Below are 11,198 nucleotides of genomic sequence, written 5' to 3'. Positions count from 1 at the left end.
GCAGCCGTAAAAATAATTGTATGGTTGGGGGTGGGGGTCACCACCACATGAGGAACTGTATGAAAGGTCGCGGCACAAGGAAGGTCGAGGACCACTGGTCTGGGAGATTATGTGCCCACCTGCTCACATAGAAGAAAAACTGGAGGGAAATGGGCTAGAAGAGCGTCGGCTCTAGGCGGGAGACCCGCGGGCAGCTGTTTCTGCTGCATCATGTCCTGTGCACAGCTCAGGAGCAGGAAGCATAGGCCAGCCGCATTCAGAGGATGGCTAGTCTGCACCCCAATCCTCCGCCAGCCGCATTCAGAGGATGGCTAGTCTGCACCCCGATCCTCCTTGTGACCGGCCGGGCGCTTGCACGTACTTCCCCATGCTGCGCATGATGTGGTTCGAGGGACATGTTGGTCCTGCTACCTCAAGAAGTGGTCTTCAGACTCCGAAATGCTGAGTCTCCGTGCACCGCCGTGAGACTCACACCAGGGAGAGTCCGTCTAGGAGCGGCCAGTATGGCCCTCAGGTGGCGCTTGACCGCTTACAGAGAAAATCTCCCAGAGTGCATCCCACATGGTCCTGGGGTCCCACCAGTGGATGACCCACTGTGTCTGTGCCATTAACCTCCCACCCCCACCCCTGCTCTCCTAGAAGCAGCGTGTTCCTCTTGCCTCCGACCTGTGGCCCCTGGAGACTGCTTCACACCTCTCACCTTAGCTGCCTGATCTGTAAAATGGGTCTCATGTTACTTACTCATTCTGAGGTTCTGATAAGATCGTGTACACAAAGCTTTATACCTGCTCGGCAGGTAATCAATCATTAATACATGTGTGCAAATAATCTCTTTACATAAACATATACATATGTGTATGTACAGATGGTGTTGGTTTTCAGGGGAGAGTTTCAGGTAGTTGTATATACGCATGTGTGTATCACACACATACACACACACACACAGAAGCTTCAAAAATTCATGAAAAACTGGATTGAAAGGTAATGGAAATTTCCCACAACTTCTCAAAGCCCCCTTACATTAAATTCTGTAATCTTATATGATACTGTTTTATTCTAGTAGAGCCAATGTTATTATTTACTTAAAAATAAACTCAAAACTCATTGCCATTGAGTCCATTCTGACTCATAGAGATCCTATAGGACAGGGTAGAACTGCCCCTGTGAGTTTCTGAGACTGTCACTCTTTATGGGAGTAGAAAGCCTCATCTTTCTCCCTCAGAGTGGCTGGTGGTTTCAAACTGCTGGCCACAAGGTTAGCAGCCCCACATGTCACCACGATGCCCCAGGGCTCCTCACTTACAAACACATATGACAGTATTATAGAAGATACACACCAGCGCAGAGTGAGCGATGCTGTTGTCTTTCACTCTGTGTGGAGGATCTTAACTTCGCACCTGTGCTGAGAAGGAGATTTTTTTCAGTACCCAAAGCTCACTCCAGATGTAAAGGGTCGGGAAAGGAGGGCTTAGCCGGCAAGGTCACCTTCAGCCTGTTTTTTCATTCCCTCGCTTGTATAGCTTTGGGAGATTTCGCTCCATCTCCCCTCCGCTCTCGTCTTTGCAAATCTCCAGGACTCTGATTTCTCCAGTCTTGGAATTGGCCACTCAGCCCCGGCAGCCAAGCAGCAGCCTGCTCCACGTGCCCCCAGCTTCTGGTCTGTAAGAGCCAGGCGCGTAGTCCATTGTTGCTTAGTAATCACGCTCGACAGCGGGGTCGCGTGCTTTCATTTCTCCGAGCATTTTCAGATCCGCTCTAGGGATCCATTGCCACAGCAATTGTGTGGGGTCTTGGAGGGTGGCAAGGCTCCCCAAGTGGGTCTCCTGGAATGTGATGCCAAGTCCATCGGAAAAAACTGGGCTCTTCAAAGCCAACCAGGCGCCCCAGGGCCTTCAACTGTCACGGCAGTGGGATTCTTCAGCTGAATGAGTACTTCCCAAACTACCCAGCCCCCTTCCCAATATAGGAAGTCTTTGCTAGAATATTCCAGACTTAGAGGTTGGGAAACAAGGGTCACCTGATGCCTGTTGTCTGAACTATGGTTCCGTGGACCCACCTCGACACACACTCCTGGGATGGAGGGAGGACAGTGAGGTTCAAATCCAGAGACCCTCTGCCACCCTCTGGGTGACCTGGGACCGGTCTCCTGGCTTGTCAGATGGAGGTGGTGAGCATGAGCAAGGACCAGCGTGCCCAGCAAAATACCTGACAGCGAGGAATGCCCAACGCGCGTCACCTTTTGTTATTATTCTGTTCCTCTGTCTCTAAAATCCAACCAAACCCCCTGCCCCCCAAGCCCATGCCAACTCAACAGGCACCCTGTAGCACAGGGTGGAACCACCCCTGTGGGTTTCCGAGACTGGAACTCTTTACAGGAATAGAAAGCCTCATCTTTCCCCCTCAGAGCAGCTGGTGGTTTTGAACTGCTGATGTTAGCAGCCCAACACGGAACCCACTAACTACCAGGGCTTCACTCCTCTGTATTATCTGGAAGGAAAATGTCCCCCCTCCCCAGCTGTTTCCTGAGTTGACTGCATATAAAACCCGGTTCTAGACTGGGGGGTGGTGGGAGGGCTGCGGTTCCCTCCTTCCCTGACTCCTGGGGCTTCTGATTCCATCGGGGACGCAGCATGCTTTCGATGTAAGCGAGGAACCCACCAAAACGCACACCCACTGCTATCGAGCCCACTCGGGTGTCCAAGACGCTTCCTCTTTACAGAAGTACACAGCCTCTTCCTCCTCCCGCAGCTAAGCCTACGTATTCAGCAAACCACTGTAGAACAACTAGCTGTAATACGTGCTGGAAGCCCCTTCCATGACCTCCGCCTCGGCCTGTTCTTAGGGTGGGCCTGGTGAGTAAGGACCTGGGCAGTGGACTGACTTGGCCGCAACCCTCTTTCTCACCTAAGCCTGGACCTCACCTGGAACATGATTATTCTGTGCCTAGGACATGATGCTCTGTGCCCATGGGTGGATGGGAAGAAATGTCTGCATTCCTCCCTGAGCAGAATCCAATGGGGCCCAAGCTCGCGAGGGGCGGGCTGGCTAAGGGTTGAAGTGATGCTAGAGCAGTGGTTCTCAAGCTGTGGGTCCCGACCCCCCTGGGCATGGAACGACCCTTTCACAGGGGTCGCCTGATTCATAACAGTAGCAAAATGACAGTGATGAAGTAGCAACGGACACAATCCGTTTGTGGGGGGGAGGTGTCACCATCACATGAGGAACTGTATGAAAGGGTTGCAGCATTAGGAAGGTTGAGAACCACTGGTCTAGAGGCCCTTGAACATGGCCGTGCACAAGGGTGGTGTACCTCCCCAAAAAGCTTTATCACGATTGCCCCTGCCACTCTGTGATGGCCCCCGGGCCCCTGGCCGCAGCCCACTGCTCACCCTCCCTCCTTGCTTCCTTAGACCCACCGCTGCTGCCGGACAGGAGGTCGGCTACAGGCCGACTGGCCGTGGGGAGGATGAGCGGCTGTGGGAAGAAGGCCCTGACCCTGCTGAGCAGCGTCTTTGCCGTCTGCGGCCTGGGTCTCCTGGGCATCGCGGTCAGCACCGACTACTGGCTGTACCTGGAGGAGGGCGTGGTCCTTCCACAGAACCAGAGCACGGAGATCAAGATGTCCCTGCACTCGGGCCTCTGGCGCGTCTGCTTCCTCGTTGGTAAGTGCCCCCCCCCCAGTCCTGTGAGCCCCGCTTAGGAAGGATACGCCTTTTGGGGACCATTCACAGAGGCCCTGGGCAATGCTCTGTGCCCACTCAGCCGAGACCAAGACATCACCCTGGACCAGGCACCCCTGGAGCTGAGAAGGGAGCACGGTGCCTGGCACACATTTGCTCGCGGACTCCTGGATCCCACAGGGGCCTCTGTGCCAGGCTATTCCATCCTGCACATTAGGGGAGCGAAGACAAGGGAGGTTGTGTAAGCCCCCTCGTTCAGGCTCCCCCACAGTCACTCGTTTCCAGATGGAAACCGCCGCGCTATTCCTCTGCGGTGCACGCACAATGTGGCAGAGATGAGACGCAAGAGCAGGCACTTCGAACTTTGAGAGAAGCCTTGATCCCAAGCCCACTGGGACCTCCCACCAGCCCACCAGGGCTTGCAAGCGATCTGTCCTTTATCCAGTGCTTGTCCGGAACCAGCTTGCATCTGAGCACCTCTATACCGGGAAGACTGGCCACAGTCTGGGCCACTGAGCCTCTCCCATGGGTCCCTGTCACCTGTGTGTGCATGGGAAGAGGGGACACTTGGTTTTCCCAGTTCTGTCCTCCCAGCTTTATGATGAGGCTTTTGGGGGTGGGGGAGGAGTGGAAAGTGAAGTTGGCCCCACACAGCTCAGTCCACTGGGCCAGAGATAGGTGGCAGGAAAAGGGAATGTCCAGACCTGACCTCCTGGTCACTTGCTGAGTCTGCTTTGGGAGTGGCTGTCCACACTGATCTCCCCTCCCCCTGCCCCCAGACTGTGAGACCTATACGGGTCTGATTAAACCAGCAGCAGTAGGTACCCAGGATCCAGGATTCTGCTCCAGGACAGCTGAGCCAGGCTGACAATACCACTGGACCACATTCCCAAAGAAAGCAATGGGCAGCTGGTAGAGGCTTCGGTGACCACTGGGAATGTCCAGCACTGACCTCCGTATGTACAGAAGTGCTTGTCCAGGGAAGATTCAGGCTAGGGCTGGGACCCTCCGAGGGTTTTAGATCCGGTCCTTGTGCAAAAGCAGAGAGGGAGCAGAGATGCCACAGCACTGGCACCCCTGGGCTGTGCCGACGTCACACCATGCTCAGGAGGGGTCCTGGTCTCTGCAGGTGAGGAGCGGGGCCGCTGCTTCACCATCGAGTACGTGATGCCCATGAACACCCAGCTGACATCCGAGTCCACGGTCAACGTGCTAAGTAGGTACCTTGGACTTCCCAGCTGGGCCATTAACTCGGTGGAAGCACAACAGGGTGACTGGCTTGCTTCTCAAGAGCTAACGCAGTGGGCCCCCTTGGGAATGCAGGCAATCCCCGGGGTGATCCCCGGCTTGTTTGTGAAGGGGGAGGGCAGGGGCACTCAGTTCTGACCCTCAGCGTAAACTGCTGTGCCCATACATTTAAAAGAAAAAAAAAGGCAAATAGCTACCCACGGACCAGGGACCATTCTCAGTGTAGATGGTGGTCACCCGCTTGGTCTTCTGTAACGTATCACTATGGGAGGGGGAGCAAGAGGGTGCCCAGGCCCTTCTAGATCACCGGCTGCTGTGTTGGTCAGCAGTGTAGACCCCCAAAGAGGGCACCGACGTATGACCTGACTGTGTTGGTATTTGAGGTGGGCACTAGAAGGGAGCCCAGCCTCAGGGAGGCGAGCCCTGCCTGCCCTGGGAGGTCTCCAGGGCCACCGCCAGGGGGAAGGACTCTGGTAGACCGCTGCCAGCGTGTAGCATGTCACCATGGACCCTGGCCTCGGGAGAGTGAGCAGCGAGTGAGGCCACAGGAAGCTGACTCCTTTGCTCCCCTCATTAGAGATGATCCGTTCCGCCACGCCGTTCCCGCTGGTGAGTCTCTTCTTCATGTTCATCGGCTTTATCCTGAGCAACATCGGGCACATCCGGCCCCACAGGACCATCTTGGCCTTTGTCTCCGGCATCTTCTTTATCCTCTCGGGTGAGTTGTGAGGGTTTTCCCTGACATCTGGCTCTGACACCTATCCACCAGGGGAGGCTCCCGGCACTGGCAATGGACAAGCAGTCAGTGACCCAGGCAAGAGGGGACTTCTGATACCTGCTGCCCACCCCTAGGCCCTGTGGGGAGTGCTGGCTGCTTAAGGCTCGCAGGGATTTGGCAAGTTCACCCAGACCAGACGGTGGGGCAGAGCTGGGGTGGGGAGCCAGGTCCTTTTCCTGTTACTGACGTAGAGACCACCCCTGACTTTTGAGTTCTCACTGATAGGGTGACTGAAGGGATGGGGTTTGAAGGGACAATGTCTTCAAGCTCTTGCATGAGAAATCAATGCAAGCTGCCTCCGGAATTAGGGCCCCTTTGCCACCCAGCCTTAAGATTGTCCTCAGAGAGGGCTCGGCGTCCTAACTCTAATTCACCGATAGCCACTGATTCACGACTCAATGGTTTCTCTGGGCCCCTGAGGCCCCCAAGGTGGCATGTCCAAGAGGACAACGGAGGCCATGACCAAGACGGATCTTAAGTACAGGTCCTTGCAAGTAAGCGAGAGGCTGGGCATTTGAATCCAAAATCAAGACACCACCCCCACTGTGCCCTGCACTTCCTAGGCACACTGCATGTTCTGGGCCCTCTCAGCCCGTTCTCAGGGGCCTGCGTTTCTGGACTGTCGCGGGTTGTACTTCATCATTCATCCATGAGAGGTACCAGGCCTTATCCCATGCCCTGAGGTCATCACCCACAAGAGGTGCGTGTGATAACAGCAGTGAGCCTTAAGGGAGCCCAGAGCAGGGATCCAGTGGGGAAGGCTCCCGGAGGGGAGGAGAGGAAGAAGGAGTGGGGTTCAGGTCAGACATTGAGGGTAGGTTCCAATGTGGAGGAAGGGTCTGGGGGAGAGAGAGAGCAGACAGAATCCCTGCTCAGACAGCCGGAGTGGGGGGAGGAGCCTCAGGGAGCATTCTCAGGAGGACCCTCAGGGGACCCTCAGGGGGCATCCGAGGTCAACTGGTGGATTTGGGGGCTTTGTGAGAAGCCGTGGAAGGATTTGAGGCTGAGAAAAGGCATGACCAGATTGCATTTTGGATGGTACATTCCAGAGAGCGGAGGAAGGGAAGCTAGATGGAAGGCAAGAGGGTCCTTCAGGGTGGTTAAGGAGACAGGTGATGGTGGCCCACCTCGTCGGGGCGGCGGTGGAGTACGAAGCAATGTGTAGGTTCGAGTGACAATTGGGAAGTGAGTGCAGCCACCTGCAGCGTTTAAGAGAGATGTTCACTATGACTGCCAGTGTCTTCCGTGGGCTCTGCATGGGGGGTACAGAGTTGAAGGAGCAGAGATAGGACAGAGAGCAAGAGTTCAGGGTAAGAAATGCTGAGTCTGAGCCAATCAGAATCTCTAATCCCTGAGAGCGAATCTTCTTTGTTCCTCCCTCCCTTCCATACATACATCTGACCTCTGTTTTTAATCCACCCACCCACCTCCCCACCTCCACGCACTAGCCCATCGATTAATTCATCCGTTCACCTTTCTAGCAATCTAGAAAATATTTATGGGGCCCCTGCAATGCTCTCAGCCCAACCTCCCCGCTCGTCACTCCACCCCATGATGGTCTCTCCACCGAGTCTTAGAGGTTCAACCCAATCTTCCTTTGTCCTTCTGCATCTCACAACCTCCCAGGCCTTATTGTAGCTTCAAGGCCCCTGTCGCTTTTCAGCAGTGGCTGTGGGGACCAGAGGCGGCTGCTCTAGCGATAATACAGGGAGTTTGTGTGAGGCAGCAGTGTGTCAAGCCTGCGTGAAGTGGTGAGGAAGCCTTGGCTCACATTTCTTTTCTTCAGCACTCGCTCTTAAAGCTGCCCCAGTTCCGTAAAATCATGTGAGCGGAATTAAACCTGAACAGTGCCCCACTGAGTAATCCGTTATGTTCTGATTCGGTGACAGTTACTAATTGGTAGCGCCTGATGCCTGCGGCAGTCCTTTGCACAATGGCAGGTAGAGTGTGCACCCCAGAGAGCTCCCCATGCGATGCTTTCCAGGCCCAGCTTCTGAAGAGGTGCCCCGGCAGTGGGGTGGTCGTGCGTTGGGAGAAAGACGGGGCTTTCTACTCCCGTAAAGAGTTGCTGTCTCAGAAACCCACAGGGGCTGTTCCACCCTGTCCCACAGGGTCGCCGTGAGTCGGAATCGACTCGATGGCGGCGAGTTGGGTTGGTTGGGAGATCGTCTGGACGGAGCTCCTGCCTAAAACCCTCCGTGCAGACAGATGGGGGTGCGTGACACAGAGGGCCGAGTAAGGATGGGTGACAGTGGAGAAGTAAATGCAACAGGACGAGGCTCTCAAGGGAGAAGTTAGGGGCTAGGGTGGCAATGCCTCGTCTCACAGACTGTGCACGTGTCCTCGGGGAGGAGGGGGACTCATGCTTGGGAAGCAGAGCGTCATGAGAAAGAAGACTCTTCGGGAGGCGAGTTGACACAATGGCTGCCACAATGGGCCAAGCATGGCCCCGTGGGTGCCGAGCGGCCAGTGTTTGGTTCTGTTGCCATGGGCTTGCTCCAAGTTGGAACTGAGGCGATGGCCTTAGTCCCTATGGCAATGTCCCCTGGGGTGTGTCGGCTGCCACAAGGGTGCCATCCCCTACTGCCAGAGGGCCATTCCCGATCCTGGCGACTCAGCAAAGGGACCTACCTGAGTCCTCAGCAGCAGCTATTTCTCAGTTCAGTGGCCTTGCCTGCCCTTGGTTCATATCGACATCCCCTGGTGAGTTTTCAAGGCAATGTCGGTATAGTGCCCACCTGGCCGAGGCCAATGAATGGCAGGGCCCGGGATGGACCTCAGACACAGTCTATCTTAACCCCCACCCCCAAGTGATTCTAGTGGGCAGCTGTGGGTAGAAACACAGAGGGTGGTCATACAAGGGGGTTCTTATCTGCCAGCCTCTGTTATCTGAACTAGTTGCCAAGGAGTCGGCCCCAACTCATGCCAAGTTCAACTCCTAGTGACCCCGACTCCTGGCAGCCCGAGTGGACCTGTACTCCAGAGGCTTTCGGTGGCTGATTTTCTGAGAAGAAGCTCCCCGGGCCCTGTCTTCTGAGGCACCTCTGGGTGGACTGGAACTGCCAACCTCTCGGTTAGCAGCCCAGTGCACACTAGCCGTTTGGACCAGCCAATCTACACGTCGCTGATCTGCACGTGGTTGTCTTCAAGGGAGGAGGGCCCCCGGACCTTGCTCAAATTCCCCAACGAGCGAGTCACTACAAGGCTGGTGGCACCAGAAGGGGAAGCGGGGCCACACGAGCAGCCCTCTCCCCTACCCCCATCCCTGGCACCACAGCCTCTGCTGACTGAGCACCCCCTGCCCTCCCCGCCAAACCTGTCTCCCTAGGCCTCTCCCTCGTGGTCGGGCTGGTGCTCTACATCTCCAGTATCAATGATGAGATGCTCAACAGGACCAAGGACGCAGAGACCTACTTCAACTACAAATATGGGTGGTCCTTCGCCTTCGCTGCCATCTCCTTCCTTTTAACCGAGGTAAAGCCCCTTCCGGGGGTGCTGGAGCAGGCTGGGTGGGAGCAGGAGGAGGACACTGGGCAAGGACAAGGATCCTGCACTAATCTCATCTGTGACCCTTCTTCATCCCGGAAGATTCTGCCCTCTACTCCCTGCTCATCCCAGGAGGTCCCTCCACTGACTCCCTACTCTTCCCAGGTGCTCACTTCATTATCTGCATCCTTCCTTCATCCAGCAGGTCCCTCCACTTACCTGTCCTCACCCCAGCAGGACCCTCCACTTACCTGTCCTTCATCTAGCAGGACTCTCCACTTACCTGTCTTCACCCCAGCAGGATCCTCAACATATCTGTCCTTCATCTAGCAGGACCCTCCACTTACCTGTTATTCATCCAGCATGTCCCCCCACTTACCTGTCCTCACCCCAGCAGGTCCCTCCACTTAGCTGTCCTTCACCCAGCAGGACCCTCCACTTACCTGTCCTCACCCAGCAGGACCCTCCACTTACCTGTCCTCACCCCAGCAGGTCCCTCCACTTAGCTGTCCTTCACCCAGCAGGACCCTCCACTTACCTGTCCTCACCCCAGCAGGACCCTCCACTTAACTGTCCTCACCCCAGCAGGACCCTCCACTTACCTGTCCTCATCCAGCAGGACCCTCCACTTACCTGTCCTCACCCAGCAGGACCCTCCACTTAACTGTCCTCACCCAGCAGGACCCTCCACTTACCTGTCCTCACCCAGCAGGACCCTCCACTTACCTGTCCTCACCCAGCAGGACCCTCCACTTACCTGTCCTCACCCAGCAGGACCCTCCACTTAACTGTCCTCACCCAGCAGGACCCTCCACTTAACTGTCCTCACCTCAGCAGATTCCTCCAATGACTCCCTGCTCGTCCTCCAAAAAGTCACTTTTTCACCTTCCTCTGTCTCCTCCACCCAGAGTGTCCCACTCACTAATCATCCCACCCTCGGCACAGAGAAGGGCCCTTGGCGGGGAGAGGCCAGGCCCCAGCAGTAGGCAAGCTCCCTCTCTCTTCTCCCCACCGCAGAGTGCTGGGGTGATGTCCGTGTACCTGTTCATGAAGCGCTACACGGCTGAAGACATGTACAGGCCACACCCCGGCTTCTACCGTCCGCGCCTGAGCAACTGCTCCGACTACTCAGGCCAGTTCCTCCACCCGGACGCCTGGGTCCGCGGCCGCAGCCCCTCGGACATCTCCAGCGAAGCCTCCCTGCAGATGAACAGCAACTACCCAGCTCTGCTCAAGTGTCCCGACTATGACCAGATGCTGTCCTCCCCCTGCTGAGCCCACCCACTCCCAGGAGCCCACCCCACCCTGAGTCCTCCTTGCCTGGTCCACCCCTCTCCCTGCTCCTCCCCAAAATAGCTGTAACCGCCAACAAGTGGGCCAGCAGGAAAGCTGGCTGAGAGCGTGGCTGTCGCCCACCTCTTGGGTGACCCTCCGGGCCTGGGCCCCAGAAGCCAGCAGCTCTCTGGTGCACAGGGAGGGGCAGATCCACTTGTATATTCCTCCCTGCCACCCATATCCTAGCCCCCAGCCAAGCCCATTTCTAAGACACCCAGTCCCTTACCGGCACCCAACCAGCCTGGCCCCCTCTTTTGTGCCCTGGGACATTCAACCAAAAGGGGACTTTGCTATGGGGCCCTGGTTGCTTCTGGCCAGCCAGTGGGCAGTGTTCCTAGTGAAACTGTTGTTCTTTGGGATCACTTCCTTGGGCACAGCACACCCATCTGTGCCACCCCCGACCTGCACGCGCGCGCGTGCGCACACACACACACACCGGGCTGCATCCTCCCCACCCTTCCCCCAGATCCCAGGTGTCCTGGGCCTTGGCCCTCAGGGGTTAAGAGCGGATCTGAGACCACTCTGAAGTCACAAAGGGGTGTTAACGGCTGTTCATGTATTAAGATGTAGGACCCCCTTGGTAACATAGTTCAGGGGTGTCTTCACTGCCTTAACCCAAAGAAGTGGCTCTGGCCACAAGAAAGTCAAAATCTTGATGGTCAGTGTGCATA

General features: G+C 56.3%; 1 protein-coding gene across 1 annotated transcript; it reads left to right on the top strand.

Annotated features, from left to right (window-relative positions):
- Positions 1–3,466: 3,466 nt before the first annotated feature.
- On the top strand, positions 3,467–10,467 carry CACNG5 (calcium voltage-gated channel auxiliary subunit gamma 5). Its single transcript, XM_075559428.1, has 5 exons — positions 3,467–3,662; positions 4,810–4,896; positions 5,506–5,646; positions 9,035–9,180; positions 10,210–10,467. The coding sequence occupies exons 1-5, from the start codon at positions 3,467–3,469 to the stop codon at positions 10,465–10,467; spliced, it is 828 nt and encodes a 275-aa protein (XP_075415543.1).
- The last annotated feature ends 731 nt before the right edge of the window (positions 10,468–11,198 follow it).

The sequence above is a fragment of the Tenrec ecaudatus genome, chromosome 10 (genome assembly GCF_050624435.1).
Source record: "Tenrec ecaudatus isolate mTenEca1 chromosome 10, mTenEca1.hap1, whole genome shotgun sequence".
Classification (NCBI taxonomy): Eukaryota; Metazoa; Chordata; class Mammalia; order Afrosoricida; family Tenrecidae; genus Tenrec; species Tenrec ecaudatus.
This window is presented reverse-complemented; position numbering and strand designations above follow the sequence as displayed.